Source organism: Python bivittatus, unplaced genomic scaffold, assembly GCF_059951505.1.
Source record: "Python bivittatus isolate LINGU-HERP-01145 unplaced genomic scaffold, Pbiv_v1 ctg000160_np1212, whole genome shotgun sequence".
NCBI lineage: Eukaryota > Metazoa > Chordata > Lepidosauria > Squamata > Pythonidae > Python > Python bivittatus.
Window position 1 is genome coordinate 7195517 of NW_028277076.1, and position 18555 is coordinate 7214071.

Genomic DNA, 18555 nt, shown 5'->3' on the forward strand with positions numbered 1-18555 from the left:
TGCCCAGCCTGACAGATGTGTTGAACTACAATTCCCACGATTCTCATTTCTGGAGCAGAATGTTTTGTGCAACCAAAAATGAAAAAGTTTGACCTTGGCCAACTTCTTCCAGATCAAAAGGATAGCTTTGGGGAGGTATGAAGCAGCCTGGCCCTTAACTAGCATTAAAACCAGAATAGCACTGTAGTTGGTTACTCTGGAGGCAGGGTGAGAATTAAAGGATTAGACACACATTTTTCTCCCTTCTAAAAATGCAGGCCTTGTGTCAGTTAGAGAAAACTATAATGCAAAGCAGCCAAGAACAGAATCCACAGCGATAATCCTTCATCAATAATGCCTTAAACTTGTTACAGCTAATGAAACAGCTTTTGTTTTGGCTGTTAAAAACTTTTTCCCTGTTTTAGATTTTTTTTTTAATATCAAATGTGTGGGGATTGATCATACCAACTGTCTTGAATGTAACTGTAAATTGAAATGAAGCCAGACTTCAGTGGTTTTCTTTGGCCCACTCACTATTTTGTCCTCGCCACACCTACTTCTCTGTTTTGTCCCGCCCACTTTATCCTGGGCACTGCTCAATGCTGAAGCATGGTCCTTGCCCCCCCCCCAAAGTTATGCCCTCTCTTCCCAGTCGTAGGACATAATTGAATAACATCCGTTATGGAAAAATGCTGTGAGTTATTTATTTATTTACTTATTTATTTATTTATAAAATTTGCATGCTGCCCATCTCCCCCAGAGCTTCTCTTTGCTGGTACTAGAATTGTACATCACATAGGCCATGGTTCAAGGACGCAGCGCTCCGATAAGTTAAGTTTATTGCAAGAACAAGACCATTAAGAAAGAATTCCGGTGACTCCCAGGTTGTGATGGAGTGGTATGGCGAAGGCCGCGCTCGGGGAGATAAGCATTTCCTTACCCCCCAGAATGAGTGTGGGAAGGTGGATGAGGCTGGCACCACCCTAAGGAATTCGCAGCGTTTGCTTGCTGGCTTGGGAAGTTCAGATTCAGTCTGGCGAGATTCTGTCTTGGAGGTGGAAGCTAATAAATGCAATATAACTGTAACTGTACTGTCTCGTGGATTTCTTTGGGCTGAACCTGACACAGGTATAAAACGCAAGTCCTATTTATACTCAAATCAAGGTTCATTTCTTGTGTCCCTACTCCCCGCTTCAGAGTGCAAGAGGCTGAAGGCCTCACACTTGGAGGAGAAAAGAACAATTGCCACTCCTAGTTATAACAGGTTAGTCTAAGTCAGTGTTTCTCAACCTTGGCAACTTTAAGTCCACATAGCTTAAAGTTGCCAAGGATGAGAAACACCGGTCTCGGTCCTGGCCAGTAGCACTGCTGGAATGCTGGGTCTCTTATCCCTGCAATTATATTTATAATAGAAGGCTGGAAGATACAGAAAGATACCTTATGCTGAACGTTTATGTCCTTGTCTAGAGGATAGTATGGAATCCCTGACTATGTTTTAGTATTCCAGGACATTTGTCATAGATAAATTACATCTATTTTACCTCATTTCCCAGGTAAATCCGCCACTTATTTTGGGTTCGTCGCAGGCGTATGTGCAACGTTTATAAGAAAGACTGCCAAATTTGGCCCCAGTGCCACGATTATAAGAGATCAGATGGTTACCTTGGCAGATGATGTTATTAAGTTTTAGGTTATTTATAACTGGTTTATTTGATTTGGATTGTTTTCTGGGTATCTGTGTAACTGTTGGCTTGCTCTGAACCTGGAGAGAAATAAAAGTAGCAGTATTATAAGCTAAGCCCCCCCCCAAAGATAACCCAGCAACAAATAAATCAGGAGGATGTATGAACACTTTGCAGATTCCTGCCACCCCAGAAATGATTAATGATGTCTAATGAGAAAGTCAGCTTTCCCTTTTTCAGGTGGTCCCTTAAAACACCACTTGAATTACTTGAAAGGATTCCAAAGAGGAGAAACAGTGATTTTATTTTCCCTTTGAGTGGCAATGCATTGGGACAACCGAGATGTGCATGCAGACCCCAGACCCCTTTATTCTGCTTCACCCCCAACCCTCCGAATCAACTTTGTACCGTGCTGCCAAAATTGGGGGAAACCCCCCTGATTTTTGTGGTGCGATTGGTATGGAGAAGCTCTAGCCAAAATGGTCGGCGCGGTCCACTCTGTGACACTGTGTCGCAGGACACCCCCAACAATCCTCAGAAGCCGAAATAAGGAATGGAATTGAAAAAGGACGAGAACTGCCCCCGTCCCACCCCACCCCAATTTTGAAAAGGTTTCCTGAATATGCATGAAAGCAACATCTGGAGCTGATAAAGTTCCTATTTCTCGAAGCTGGCAAAATGGGAAGGTCTGTCGCTTCAGGTTTAAAGAGCGCAAATCGCTCTCCCCCACCCCACGAGTCAACCCAGTCGTAAGGACCCAGCCCTGCCCACACTTCATTGTTTGCAAACTCCGGTGAGATCTTTTCTTGGTTATTAAGCTCCCTGGATGTGTTTAATTTGATGGGGCGGGGGGTCAAGTTCCCAGAAGACCCATTATAGCTAAAACATTCAGATATTTCCCAAAGTTCATCCCCAGAGATTTTCCTGAGCAGCCTTGGTTGAGCTTTTGTTAGTCTTAACAGACCAGCAGGGAGAGTTGGAGAGAATAGAGCTGCAGAATGCAAGCTGGAAACTCTAAAGGGCGGAATCACAAAGAGCCAGGAGAAGTTTGGGGCATCTCCGCCTCTTCCTGACATTTTAAACTCTGCAGGTGAAAAAGCAGGGGTGATCTCTAACCTTTTTATTAACGCTCAGACATGTATCCACTGAAATAAACAAGAAAAGAACTCCGGTTGGGATGGGCAGAGAGTCCTTCGCCCCACTCCGTTCCAAAGGCTGGCAACAGGCTTTACAATATGAAAATAAAACTTTTGCAATGTTGAACGATTTAATATCCTTGTGATGTGATGTGGTGTGGTGTGGTGTGGTGTGGTGTGGTTTGGCTAAAATATTCCCATGACATTTTACAGCAAATGCAGACTAGCCCAAGAAAAATCAAGGAATCACAGAATCATACAGTTGGACTTTGGAGGTCTTCTAGACCACCCCTGCCCAAGGCAGGAATCCTCAGACTATCCCAGACTAATGGCTGTCCCACCTTTGCTTAAAACTCTCCAGTGATGGAGCCCCACAACTCCAGGAGACAAACTGGTCCACTGTTCACAGCTGTCATGATCAGGAAATTCCTTCTTACCTTGAGTTTGGATCTCCCTCTGCAAAGCTTCCACCCATTAGCTGTTGTCCTACCCTTGGACATTATGGAGAACAGAATCATAGAATCCTAGGTTGTGACGGACCTTCAAGGTCTTCTACTCCAACCCCCTGTCCAGGGCAAGTATCCTCAGACTATCCCAGACCAATGGCCATCCACCTTTCACTTGAAGCATTCAGGAATGAAGACCCCAAAAGTCCAGAAGACAGGTTGCTCCACTGCTGAATAGCTCTCATGGTCAGTTTGGATCTCCTCCTCCTGTGAAGCTTCCACTCGTTGGCTCTTGTCATTTTGAAAGCCATCTCCCAAACCTCTTCAACAAAGAGACACTTTTTAATTGGCTGCAAGGGCACCCACCAGTAACTAAAATTTTGGAAAGCTGTGTGACAAAGAAAGAGAGCAGCTGAAGGTTTGGATTGGGTTGTTTATGGGCTATGGGGTATCCCTTTATAGTCATCCAGGGCTCCCTGTTAAATCATTTTTGTCAATAGAAATTAAGGTTCATTCCCCTCAATTCTGAGAATTCTTTCTCCAGTTGATGTATGGATGGTATTTAATATCTGATAGTTTACTTAACTCTTTCTCTCCCCTGGCTGTAGGTGAGGTATAGTGTGTGTGTGTGTGTGTGTGTGTGTGTGTGTGTGTATGGACGGACAGACGGACGGGTGGACAGAGATGGAAGACATGGATGGATGGATGGATGGATGGGTGGATGGACAAGGCAAATAGAAGGGATGGATGGATGGATGGATGGATGGATGGATGGATGGATGGATGGATGGATGGATGGATGGACAAGGCAGATAGAAGGGAGGGAGGGATGGACAAGGCAGATAGAAGGGAGGGAGGGATGGACGGACAGACAAAGGTAGAAGACGTGGGTGGGTGGGTGGGTGGGTGGGTGGGTGGGTGGGTGGATGGATGGATGGATGGACAGAGATAGAAGACATGGATGGATGGATGGATGGATGGATGGATGGATGGACGGACAGACAGATAGGAGGGATGGATGGATGGATGGATGGATGGATGGATGGATGGATGGATGGATGGACAAAGGTAGAAGACATGGATGGGTGATGGGTGGGTGGATACACAGACACACAAGTAGCTAACTTACCCAAAAGCTGAAAAATTTCAGCAAGAAGGCTTGTGATCATTAAGACAAGTATGATGGGCCCCCAAATCCAGTTCTTCTGGGTGGTCATTCTTCTTTCTATGTTTGATAAAAAAAAAAAAAAGAAACTCTGCTTAATCAAATCTCAGTTACACAGCACAAATAAAAATAGCATCTTGTTCTCACTCCCCCCCCCCCAAGACTATCATGGCAGAATGGTTGAGGGAGGTTGAATTTGCCTCTGTCAGAGAAATTGATCACAAATATTAAAAAGAAAAAGAGAGGGGGTAGATGATAGAGATAGATCTGAGGATGTTCAGCCTCCTTTTATATCATTTTATTTTCACCATCCATCAGGTGGGCCTTCAAGCTTGGGAGAATTTTCTGGTTTTGATGAATGTTTTTAGCAACCACTCCTTTTCCTTGGTGTGTTTTAATATTTCCTTTTTTTTTACAGTGGCATAAAAGTTTCCTTTCTTAAAAAAAGAAAGAAGCCATCATTAAACAGAATGCTAGTCATAATCAAAAAGGCCAAGTTAAAACAAGAGGTCTGAAAAAATCCCAAAGGGGCATCATTTTATTCTTGGGTGGGGATTCTGCAGGAGTGACACAGAAAGATTTTTTCCTTAATTATGACAGAGGAGGCCACCCGTAACCTCCAGAAATGCCACAGTCTTCCCAAAGGCTTCTTCTGCCAAAATCTTATAACCAGAGATCCATAAGAAGCAAAGGACTTTATAAGTTAAACATCCTTTTTAAAAAATATTCATAGCCTGTTCTCATCCCAGGAGCCTGAAAGGAGTAACCATCTATCAGTTGCAAACTCTCTGTTCCATCGATTAACATTTTCTGTTGTCCCCTCGTTTTGAGATTTGGCCAATTCGGCATGAGTTGGGAGAAATTTTGGAGGGGCACCCTGGCTTTTCTGACAGGCCTCTAACTGCCCCAGTTTGGCGCACAATCTTGCTCTCCCAAGTGTGCCCTTTCAAGGCCCCAGTTCCCCAGTGCCACAAGGACACAGCAGAATTGTAATATATTAAGATGCATTTCTGTCATTAATCTCCCAAGGAAAAGCAGGGAACAAATGCCTGCATAATCAGCTATTGAATATTGACCGTCCCCCCCCCAAGGACGAGGGACGAGCTGCTGCGGGGACAGCCGGTTAAATTGACCCCTCGCATGGTTGGAACGTGCAACGGGGTGCTGAAACGTCAGCACCTCTTTCCAAAGGCTTGAGCATCAAACTGCATGCCATATCACTTGGTCAGCATGGAAGATTCAATCTAAAGTCTCCTGACTAGGACCCCCCAGTTGCTTCCACACCTAGCAGATGGCACTAAATTCCTAAAATTTAGTTATCTATTATACACAAGAACTTCCTTCCTTCCTTCCTTCCTTCCTTCCTTCCTTCCTTCCTTCCTTCCTTCCTTCCTCTCTCTCCTTTCCCTTTCTATTTCCCCTTCCTTCCCTCCCTCTCCCTCTTTCTCTCTCTCCCTCCCCGTTCCTCTTTCTTTCTTTCTTTCTTTCTTTCTTTCTTTCTTTCTTTCTTTCTTTCTTTCTTTCTTTCTTTCTTTCTTTCTTTCTCCTTACCCTGCTGATTTTTATGCGTTCCCCCAATGTCAGGGTTGTAGAGGGGAGACATGATTCTATCTTTTTTCTGCATCCTCTGGAAATGTCCTTAATCTCTAACCACCTTTTTCTTTAAAATAGGAATAATCGAAGCTCTAAATGCCCTAAACTCTCTGTATTTTTTTTTTAAGTTTTTCAGCCTCTTTATCTTCCTCTCCTTTAATGCGTTCAGTATATATGGCTAGAGGTGTATTTAAAAGTCATTACAAAATTGGCTTTTGAGGGGTTTTTTTATTATTATTTTGTTTTATAGCAGTTTTCTGATGAACCTCAGCACCAACTTTATCTTTTCACGTGTGTATCACGGGGCATCAAAATCACATTAAACTCTCATTCTTTACCCTTGATTGGTGGAATAAGTTGCAATTGGCTGGATGGGGGTGGGGGACAAGGTTTTCACACCCTTTTTTGATCACGTCAGAGCATAAAATATCTCCCCCTTTTAAAAAAAGCATCCCTTTATATTCCTTTGTTTAAAATTAGATGTCCCATTTCACCTATTAAAATCTGCGCCAGATAATCACTTACTGTAATTTTCTACTTCCACTTGCTCTGCCTGTTAAAAAAAAAAAAAAAAAAAAGGCTGATTCATTTGTAGAGGAAGGGAAAAGGGGGGGGGAAATCTGAAGAGTCATCCTGTCCTCTGTTTTTGCTTTTTTGTTTTTTTAATCTGCAGCTTACTTCTCAGGAGATGAAATTTTGCTGTCCCCCCCCTCCGCCACCCCACAAACAACAGCAGCGTAAAAAAAGCATCCGGATCAAAAGAGGAATGAAATTAAAATGGAAACCTGCAAGAATTAAAGGAAAAATACCCCCCCCCCCGCTTTTTAGCTGGGGGTTCTTGAGCTGACGGAAGCTCCCCTTTGCCATCAGCCCCCTACAAATGACCTTGGCCTGGATAGCTCCCCCAACCTTAGCCGATTCTCCCCAAAATTAGGAGAACTCCACTCACGGACCTCACGAAAGCTGGTGCCTTTTCATAACACGTCAGAAAAGGGTCTGTTCTGCTTCCACAGAGCATGCAACAAACGAGCGATTTTATTTGGAGCCCGCACTGAAAGGGCCCCCTGCACGTCTGCTAGGGTGGGGGTCCCAATTTAAATAGTCCCAGAGGAGCACACACACCCCGTCCACTTCCCCAGCAGGCTCTCTTCTCCAACTGCTCTTCCTTTTAGCAGGTTTTCCTGACCTTCAACCAGAATCTGCTCCCCTGTCATTTAAACCCACCAGCCTCTTGGTTAACCAGGACGCACGTTTCATTCAGCAGGGAAGTTTTGTTCATTCATTCCTAAAATGGATCTTCTGTTTAAGCAATCTGCATCTTTCTTATGCCGGGGCTTGGCCTACTGGCATTCTGGGATCTGTAGTCCCAACCCCTGCAGGGGTTGGTGTCAATACCGATATAACGATATATTGATGAATCGGCTCGGTTTCTTGGGAATATTCACCGCTGAGCTCTCTAGAAAGAAATTGTGTGAAGGGGCTCAGAGTTCCAGCCATCAGTGGAGACTGAAAACTGAACAGAATAAGACCAAATTCTGTCCAGAATAGAACAAGAAGACCCAAGAAGACTTGAACTAGCCAGGGCACGTGAAAAGAATATTTTTATTCCCAGCTCCTACCTGGGTCCAGCTCGCTTGCAAATTCTATTTCTCTTTTGCTGCTTCCTCCTCAACACACCAGATTTGGTCCTTTGCTGGTATTCTGGCCAAGTGCAGGTTTTAATCAAAGGAGCTAACAGTGGCAGACAGTAAGTTCAGAACAGCCTTTTATCAAATTAAAGGGGTCTAATTCAACGGCCAATGGGTCTGAGTCTGTTCCCCCCCTCCCCGCCGAGTTGTAGTCAAGACCTGTGCAACTGTAAGGCTCCCCCCTTGAATTAGAACCAACATTAAAGGAAAGAGTTTGGGATTAGAAGATCAGATAGCATTAAAATGAGCAGCGATTGGGAACTGGAAGGGGGGGGGATCCTACGTGAAACGACTTTGGGGGTCGCCAATCAAACAGCATCCAAATTCGGATGGGCAAATTAAATATCTGGAACCCACGATTCTATTCCTGTGGCCTGGAAAACTAATTATCTTATAAATAACTCTCTGGAGGCTGATCTTTTCCGAACTGTTCCTCCTTTGTCAAAGGAAACGCGTCTTGAAAGAAATCGCCGTTTGGGGGGACGAAGCTGGAGTTCTGGCAGAGACCCCCCTCCTCTTTGCTTAGACGCTTCAATTTTTTCCCCCCCTCGTCACTGTGCCTTGTTTGGGAGATTTCTGTTTCTTTTCTTCTTCTTCTCTAGCATTGGCTTTGATAGTGTTCAAAACAAAAACCACTTCTTTCTCTGCATCTGTAGCTGTTACCGGCTGCCTCTTGTTCTGTTTGGAAAATATGATTATAAGGTTTTACATTCCAGTGAAATCTCATTAGCCAGATATTACAAGAAGCTCAGGGTGCTGCGTGCCCAAGTTGAATTTGTTAGTGGCAATGCCTATTTCTCTCCAAACCAGATTATTAATAGTAGTAGTAATAGTAGTAGTAGTACCTTGGTGGTGGATCTATTAAAACAAAAATCACAGGCTGAAATGGGAAGAAAGAGTAACCTTGAGGAACAGGAGGAAGAGCTACAGCCAAGACAACGCTCAGATAAAAGAAACCTGAGTCCGGGCCAGAACTGTAACCTGAAAAAGCATCTCAGACAAGACGCTTTTTCATGAAGATAAAGGGAGTGAGGGGAGAAGCACATTCAGATTTGCAAGATTCTGTTGTTGTTGTTGTTTAGTCGTTAAGTCGTGTCCGACTCTTCGTGACCCCATGAACCATATTGCGCCAGGCCTTCCTGTCCTTCACTGCCTCCCTGAGTTTGCTCAGTTTCATGCTCATTGCTTCAGTGATGCTATCTAACCATCTCATCCTCTGCCGTCCTCTTCTCCTTTTGCCTTCAATCTTTCCCAGCATCAGGGTCTTCTCCAAAGAGATCTCTCTTCGCATTAGGTGACCAAAGTATCTGAACTTGAGCTTCATTATCGATCCTTCCAATGAGCAATCAGGGTTGATTTCCTTTAAGATTGACTGGTTTGACCTCCTAGCAGTCCAGGGGACTCTCAAGAGTCTTCTCCAGCACCACAGTTCAAAGGCATCAATTCTTCGGCGCTCGGCCTTCTTTATGGTCCAGCTCTCACAGCCATACATTATTACTGGAAAAACCATAGCTTTGACTATGCGGATCTTTGTCGGCAAGGTGACGTCTCTGCTTTTTAATATGCTATCTAGGCTTGCCATAGCTTTCCTCCCAAGGAGCAAGCGTCTTTTAATTTCATGGCTGCAGTCTCCGTCTGCGGTGATCTTGGAGCCCAAATAAATGAAGTCTGTTACTGCTTCCATTTCTACCCCTTCTATTTGCCAGGAATTGATGGGTCCAGATGCCATGATCTTAGTTTTTTTAATGTTGAGTTTCAAGCCAGCTTTTGCACTCTCCTCTTTCACCCTCATCAAGAGGCTCTTTAGTTCTTCTTCACTTTCTGCCATTAGGGTGGTATCGTCCACCCAACAACCGCATATCTGAGGTTGTTGATGATTCTCCCTGCAATCTTAATTCTGGCTTGTGATTCTTCCAGCCTGGCATTTCTCATGATGTTAAGATTCTGTTACTATAACCTTATAATAAAAATAATATTAGCATTTGGTTTCCTAGTTGGGTCTACCTTAAAGGGCTGACTCTATCTACTCTATCTATCTATCTATCTATCTATCTATCTATCTATCTATCTATCTATCTATCTATCTATCTATCTATCTATATCTGTCTGTAATGGGCAGAAGAAATCACAGGAACAGAAGGAAGAGCCACAACCAAGACAACGGTCAGATAAAAGAAACCTGAGTCCAGGGCAGAACTGTAATCTGAGGAAGCCTGTTAGACAAGACCCTCCCTAGTTCTTATAAAGATAAAGGGAGGGAGGGAAGAAGCACCTTCAGACTTGCAAGATTCTGTTACTATGACCTTATAATAAAAGTAGGATTCGCTTGCACGTCTTTGGTGTCCATATTTGGTCCACCTTGAAGGGCTGACATAGGCTGAACTACAACAGTAGGCCAATATTATTGCCAATGGTTTACTTTAACTGTATGCATGGCTGTACTGTAAGTCGAAAGCTCTCTTTGCTTTGGGGAGAGGAAAACTAGGCACTGGGGAAAATCTGATTGGTTAGAGTGGGAATGCAAAAAGGGAAACCTGTGAATTAAGATTTTATGCACCCCAAAGGGCCATCCTTTGGATGCAGTACAACCATACAAGGTTGGCCAACTCCTCCAGAATCAGAGATGTGCTGGTCTGCTTTATGCCATTCCAGGGGCCACTAGGTGCATTTCTGGCCAGCATGAATCTTTTTGCTATAAACACCTGCAAACTTAACATTTACTCAGTTAATGTATTTCTAACCTTCCCAGAGCAACTTACGATTAGTTACTTCATTCTCCTGCTGGCAAAAGCACTCCCCTTCTACTTTTTAACTTGATTTCTCTTTCCGGTGCCTCTCTAGTTTGTTAGTTTTTCAGCCGGAAGCCTCTCCAAATGTTTAAGCCGATGGGCCACTGAAGGAATTGTGGAGGCAGGTTAACAGAGGAGGCATTAACAAATGCCAGCCACTGCTCATTTAGCAGAAGACAAGGGAGCCACTGGCCTGCAGGCACCTCCTTTTTCATTTTCTTAGAAGACTTCCGGGATCGATACTGAGCACAGAGGCCTTGTTTTGCAGCATGCTACCTTTTCTTTTTAATTAAGAGCATCTTTTTAAAAATTGGGGTAGGAACATGGTGAGTTCCAAAGAATGTGTCCATTGGAATTTCCTTCCTTCCTTCCTTCCTTCCTTCCTTCCTTCCTTCCTTCCTTCCTTCCTTCCTTCCTTCCTTCCTTCCTTCCTTCCTTCCTTCCTTCCTCTCTCTCTCTTCCCCTTCCTATTCTAGCCTGCCTGCCTTCTTTCTTTCATCCCTTCCTCTCTTCCTCTTCCTCTTCCTCTTCCTCTTCCTCTTCTCCCCTTCCTTCCTTCCTCTCATTCTGATCCTTCCTTCCTTCCTTCCTTGAAAGCATAGCAAGGGAGAGATTTTCATTTGGAGAACTGAACCCATAAGGGGGGATTTTTCTTTCTCAGCAGCCACCCCCCCCCCAAAAAACCTCCCATCCTTCCATGCATGGCTCTATTAATGCAGACTGGGAATGGCCGCTGGGAGATGCTGGGATGTTTTGCACAGGACTGACAAAGATTTCTGACTCGCCGTGAGGGAAGAAAATTACCTCCTCTACAGCAGAGCTAAAGGCCGGGGTGTGCGCGCTTCCACTGATGAATTGCACTTACCACAAGCATCAGGGCCTGAATGTTAATTGGCGTGAGCTGAAGGGCGATGAAGATATAGGAAGGAAGGCCATCTGTATGCACCACTCTTCCACCGCGGGATTTAGAGACTGGGTTCCCACCCTGTGCTCAGCCACAATGCAGTTTGCTGGGTTCTGGTTTGGTAACTTACTGCTATTGTAGGGTGCCCGAAGAAATGAATTGGGCTGGGAATTCCCATTACAAACAGAAACACAAACTACCCAGCCCTATTTTAGCCTACCTGTGAATGTGATCTATTTATTTTCCTATTTGGGTTTTTAAGTATCTTTGTTTTCTGTTTGTTATCTGTCCAGCCAGCCAAGTCTTCTATGCCTTAAGAAAGGCCAGCAGGGACCTCTGAATCTCAGGGGTATGCTGTTCCATAGGACAGGAACCATGATACAGAGAGGTTATTTTAAATTACTTACTTAAAGTGCCCTCCTCTTTCTCCCCAAAGGCTTCTAGAGCATCATGTAAATACAGGCAGTCCTCATTTAGCAACGGCCTCATACAGTGACCGTTTGCAGTTACGACAGTGATGAAAAAATAACTTTGCGACCAATCCTCGCATTTACAACCTTTGCAGATCTGGGAAGCAAAGGAAAGCTGAAGAAGTAAGATCATAAGCACCATTGTGGTTTCACTTAGCAACCGCTTCTCTTAACAACCAAGTTGCCGGTCCCAATTGTGGTCACTAAATGAGGATGACCTGTATTGAAAGCAGGACTGTCCCTGGCTCTGAAGCTTGCAGTGTAGAAGTCCCCATGAAGAAGGAAAATGTCAGAGTTCTCACACAGTCAGTGGCAAACAACTTGGTTGCGTATTGCAACATCCAGAGATGGATGGAAGTTGCCCCTCTCGTGCAAAAGAGGGAGTCAGGTGGTCCACTACATAGGAGAGGAATGAGAAGGAGGTACAAAACTTTGGTTATTGTTCGATCTTGTAATACAGCAGTCATTAGAATTATTTGGGTTATGGTTTCATAACTCTTCTTCCTTACCCTGTCTGCAGGTGACTGACCATGCAACCACAGCCCTGTTACATTACCAGCTACCTCAGATGCCAGACGTGGTCGTCAGGTCCTTCATGGTAAGTTTGCTGCAGACGTCCCCAACCATCACGGGTCATTGCTTTCCATCGCATTATATGTATTTACGGTTAAAGATCATCAAGTCAAAAGGTTTGAATACGTTCACAATAAGGAGCAGTAGGTCTTAATTGGTGTAAGGTCATTCTTCTCTTGAAGCAACTTGAAAGAAATACCATTGTAGGGTGGCCTTGCAGTAGTAAAGAATCTAGCATTGTCTTATTCGTTCCAACCCAACACAACGTTGAAAATAAATTATGGAAGGGGGTTCAGAATTCTCTGTCCGTCAGCTGAATAATGGACCAAAATCTGAATAGAACAGGCTCAAATTTGGGGCAGGGGGAGTGAGCCGTTAAAAAAAAAAAGTTGAGTTCCAAAATCAGCTACGCACGGCCGTGAGTTATGGAGAAATCTTGAAAAATCCCCTTAATGTAATCCTATGGGAGAGACAATTGGGCAATGTTGGCAAATGCTCCATTCTATGCCCCACTCCTTTCTGGTCATGTGACTCAAGCAGAGCCTACATAGCCAACTCCATGCTTCCCAGTACGCCCATAACATGGGTAGAACAGAAATGTGAAGTGCCCCAGGCAGCAGAGTGGAGAAGAAGCAGAGTCCTATCAGATCTGAACCCATCTCTTGCCCAGGGTTTTGAACTTCACCAAAAGCTGCATACCTCTCAGTCCCCAGATCATCCTCACATTTCTCCAGCTCCTTGTTCATTACAGCCGACGTCCTACCTCCCAGCAAAACTCTGAAAGTGGATGTGGGGAGACTGGTGAAAATGTGGTTTTGATTCCCTGCAATGGCATATAATAAAGCCAAACTAAAGATACTCATCCCACTGCCAATAATGGTCATTGTTTCACATGTCAGGTGTCCAGTCCCACCACCATAATACAGTGAAGTCTTAATTATCTAGACAAGGTCTAACCTTCCTTCTCTTGACAACCACCTTCTGAAAATAGTTTAAAGACCTCATTGGATCTGAATTATCTTTATGTTATAAGGAAGAAAAAAACACATCAGAATATTTCAGAGTCTGGACGAATGCGAGGCCAGTCAGGTGAAGCTCGAATAAACCACCATTGGCCAGCCCTCTTTGAATACCATTCTACTTGATTTCTCTACTCCGAGAATGCTGGGGGAGGAGAGAGAAAGTTATTGACGACTTGAGATGGAGAGGCAGTTCCAATGAAGATAGAAGGATTCATTTTAATAAAGGCAGCCAACGTTGTCTTCAGAGAACAATTTTCTCTGATCGATATAATTCACCAAGACCTCAGATGACAAGATTCATGAGCATTGTTCCTGGTTTGAATCTGATTGTCCCAGAAACTTGTTTTATTTTTATTTATTTTAGCCGCATATCTCCTTGAGCCTGTAATTGCGGTCTATAACATGGTCTCTTACAAAAGACAAGAAGAATCTACTTAGAAAACCGTGCTTAGCATTCTTCTCTTTCTTAGCTTTTTTTTCTTTCTCATCCCCATCTATTGCATCCTAATGACCGAGGACTAATTAAATGCTGTTAAAATGCTGTTCTTCTATTATACCTTGACCTTTGCTTAGGATCAACTAGATATATTTTTCAGTACACCTATAACTCTCCATGTCAAAGGTTCCATGTTCCATCTTCAGCACCCCCAGTTTAAAAAATCAGCACAAGAAGGGAAAGATCTGTGTCAGAAATTCTGGGAAGGCATCACTACTCCATGTAGACAAAACTAACCATGGTGGACCTCCATTCTCACCTATTTCCAGATAGCCCTTTATATGTTTAATTCTCCTCATTCATACAGCAAGTAGAGGGGACTAAACAGAGAGCAAAGGATGGAAGTGTTAAATCATGCCTGATGACCACGGCTTACCCTTGTGTTCAGAACCACAAGCTTCAAAGACTCTGAAATACCCACAATGAAGGAGGAACGGTTGGTGAAGATGACAGAACTAGCAGAGATGGCAAAATTAACCTGTTTGATTAGAGAAAGATCAACAACTATATTTATTAGTGACTGGAAACCCCTTATGGATTTTTTTGCTGACAGAAGAGGAAAATGAAACTTGTGATTTATGAGTTTGAAGATTAGAAAGAGTAGCTTATGGAAAGAAGGAAAGTATGATGTAACCTTAGAGAGCCTCTCTCAGTAAAAATGTATCTATAATCGCTCTCAAGAAGATCGGAAGCTGCTTCTTTATAATCTTTTCTATTTCTATTTCTATTTCTTTTCTATTTTCTTTTTCACTCTTTAGTATTCTTTTTTATTATCTTTATTTTCTCTTATGGTTGCTGCTTGGTTAAAAATTTATTTCATAAAAATTATTTTTAAAAAGGCAAAGACTACACGCTTCTAAGGCCATTTTTGCTGCCTCTTCTGACTGCGGTTTCTGAAAACTGGTACTGTTCCAAGGCAGGGAACGCACACACGCGCATGTACACACGTACACACACACTATAGTGGTAAGCTCTAAAATAGGCTTTGCATGGCTTTTAAAAATGGAGGAAAAAAACCTCTTCCATAAAACCCAGGATTAAAATAAAATCCTGACTTTGCCCACTTTACACTCTTGTTCCACCCACTGTGGCTCTCTGTGGTCTGTGAAGAGCCACAGAAAGTTCTCCCACCTTATTTCCATGCCATTTTCCTACCCCCTCTCCAGTAATTGAACGTGGCTTGTAGAGATGTTACCAGACGGGAAGTGATTGAGTTCAGTTTCATCTATGCATGCACTCTCTTTGCAAAAGAGAAGTCACTTCCAAACGATGGACTGATGTTGCTATGAACATTAATATATCTGCATTACGTAAGTAGGCCATTAATATGCAACGAGTAAACTCAGGACCAGCTGCAGCAGCAGTATCTGGCTTATGGACCATGCAGGAACGTTTTGCTGAAGAACCCAAGAGCCCTTTTGAATCAATCCAAGATGAATCAAATCCAACATTCCTTGACACATGTTGGCCAACCATGTGAACTTAGGAGACTCAAGTGCCCTCATCTATTGCTTTTCTCGAGCAGCAGAGGTGCTCCCAGTGATTATGGAGATCTCAAGACCAGTAGCTGTTGACACCCAGATCTTCCATCCTCCCCTTTTAAGATGAGTTAAATTGGTGGCCATCCCCACATTTAGTGACGGCAAGGTCCATAGTTTTGGTATGGAACTGTGTGCCTCAGCTTCCATCTCCCCATACAGATGTGCTTTATCAATTTCCAGTACTATCATGGACTGTTCCTTCTACTTTGTTACTCTCTTGAGTGGGTCATGATGTGCGTTTGGAAATAACAATGCACACATCTCAACTCTGTAATGCTGACCCTATTACTATATATGTTTTTATATGAAGACTAAGATTTTGTATTCAGCAACGTTCTTAAGGTTTAAAAGACTGCCTCAGGTGGGTGATGTTGTCAAGGGCAATGACAGTATCAACCGCTCTTCCAAAGTTGTTTCCATCTTTAAAACAGGACAGGACTTTGGAACTGGGTTCCACAACCCCCCACATATTATGCAAGACCATTTTTTTTCCTTGTCATTTGAACAGGTGAGCACTGGAAGCTCTTGTTATTTACAATTTCTTGATCAGTCTGTTCTTAGCGCGCATACGTGTGTGATGAATGCAAGGCTGCCTTGCCAGAAGAGATGGAAAACAAAATAGACTTTGCATAGTTTACTGAAATGTGTTTTGGGAGATGGCTTTGCTCCTGGCAGAAGGCCTGTCAATATGCAAAAGCTAACCTTCTGGCTTGATGGAGTTGATGGAAAAGTTCACAGCCCAAACATCTAGGAGATCATCATGCAATTCTGCAAGGTTCCAAATCTTCCATAATTTTACCCCAGTGCAATGCATTCCCTTATAACTAGGTCTCCTAACCTTTTTAATAAGTCAATGCAATCCTGTGTCAGTTGAGATGAGGCTGTAGCCAGGTGGACTCCCTCTGTGCTGATGGGTAACTCCCAGAATATCCCAGCCATCATGGAGATCGCTGAGAACCTTGGGAGATGAAGTCCAGGCACCTGGATGAAGCCCATGTTGAAGTGGGCAATCATAGTCAATGGGAGGGGGAAGTCCAAGTTTCAAGTCCATCCTTGGTCATAGAATCTCACTGGGGGACTTTGGGCTGGTCATTTTTTTTTCTCTCAGCCCAGCTTAGTATTACAAGGTCACCCTTGTTGGTGAATGGTCAAGCTGAATTTGACTTCAGTCCACAATGACCTATTTTCAAATGCCTGCTTATAGCTGCAGGAATGTCTGTTTCTGTCATTGCCTTGAGAAAAAGTTGGAAGAAAACACGGATTCTAGGACAGCAAAAGCTCAGATAAACTGTGCCCTTGGGCCTCGCTCACTTCCTGTCTACATTTGCATCAGGGCTTCATCGAAGACATGTTTTGGTCTCAACCAAAGCTATGATGATGGTGGGTTCATACTTGGTTTTCTTTTTCTTTTTCAGACCTGGCTGAGAAGTTACATGAAGCTATTCCAAGCTCCATGCCAGCGCTGTGGAAAATTTCTGCAGGATGGCCTACCCCCGACCTGGCGTGATTTTCGGACGCTGGAAGCCTTCCATGACACATGTAGGCAATAACCCAACCTAGAGGCTGATAAGAACATGTGGAAACAAAAGATGGATATGGAGAAGCACAAAGCAGAAGTCAGATCTTCCATACACCTAAAAATGTTGTTTCCTCCTTGACCAAGATCAATATTTGCATGAACCTCAGGAGGATTAAATGAACCTTTTGGTGGACCATTGTAACCCATCCCATGATAATGACTTTGTTCAACCCAGAATGGGAAGAATGGTTATTGTCCATCTCTCAGAACCCAGCATCACTGCTTGAGTTCCTTGATGGCTTTCAAGAGGATGCAGGTTTTCCATCAAATTAGTCTGCACTTCTGAAGTTCTCTTGATATGAGTAAAAATTAATACTTTTGCTCTTCGATTCTCCTTTTTTTACCTTTTTGTCTTTTGAAGAGGTCAGGGTCTCTCTTTCAACAATGCATTTTTTATTTCTGAGTGGAAGTCCAAAACAGGCTCCTTCCCCCACTTTTCCTCTTTATTATTATGATTGCAATGGGACTGTTAATTAGAACATCAGGGTTCAAAAGGAATCTTGTCAATAACCCCTTACTCATCATTTCCAGAAGGGGCAGATGTTCCTTCCTGCTTTCTGACACCTGTTCCTTAGCTTCTCAAGTCCTCTCCTGGATGCAGCCCTGTTGGGAGCAAAAAGTCACCAGTGGAAAGACTCTGAACCGTCCCCTTACATTTTTCTATGTGTTATTTTGCCTGCAAACTAAAGCTGGTCAGATGAATTAAACTCTTAATTGATAGCTCATTCATGTTTTTTAGTTTTCCTTGTTTGTTCATCTTTGTTATTAAAACAAGGGACCGTGTTGAAAAGAATCCGTCTTGCTTTCATTCCCTTCATTGCAAAGTTCAAAGGGAGGCATCTCCTGGAACTGTTGATTCAAAGGATTCACACATCCTTTTAAGCAGAATGTGGTCTGATCGGGGCTGAATTGCTTGCCTTTTGGGGTTAATATTGTTATTCATTTGATTTATATCCTACATTTCTGCCCAAAACATACTCAAGAGAGCTGTGTTTAAACCCTGGTTTAAGTAAGGATGTCCGTATATCATCTAAATGATGAACAAGCAAAGAAAAGGATCTCTACCAGTGATCTGATTTATTTTTCTGGAAAGAAAAGTGGTCATTCCAGCCTATCCTGTCCTTTCTTCATCCCTAAGAGAGGTTGGCATGTGCTGCTTCTACTAAACAATCTGGCCCACAGAGCTGGGATTTAGCTGAGATGGGTTGAGTTCACCCCACTTCCCAGCTGGACACTACTTGTCAGCCCCACTAGATAGACCAGATCAGGAAATCACCTCCAAAGGAAGGCTAAAACTACTTTGAGATTGGCTACAGTAACAATCATGCAGGTCTGATTGTGCTGTTTGTTCTCCCCCTTCTTATACTCCTGTGAATTAGGGAGGTGTCTGCCTGAATGTTATCTCACTGTTCTGGACTTAAAAAAATGTTTCAGCCCCATTTGGCTAGGGAACGGTTCCTGCATATTTCCATCAAGGTCATCTTCCTGACTC

General features: G+C 43.4%; 1 protein-coding gene across 1 annotated transcript in view; it reads left to right on the forward strand.

Annotated features, from left to right (window-relative positions):
• Positions 1–18250, forward strand: part of MED27 (mediator complex subunit 27) — a 104063-nt gene extending 85813 nt beyond the window's left edge. Inside the window, exons 7-8 of the mRNA XM_088147064.1 lie at positions 12373–12450; positions 16900–18250. Coding sequence (XP_088003190.1) covers positions 12373–12450; positions 16900–17034 — 213 coding nt within the window. The 3' untranslated portion in view covers positions 17035–18250. The remainder of the gene's footprint in view (positions 1–12372; positions 12451–16899) is intronic.
• Positions 18251–18555: the final 305 nt, after the last annotated feature.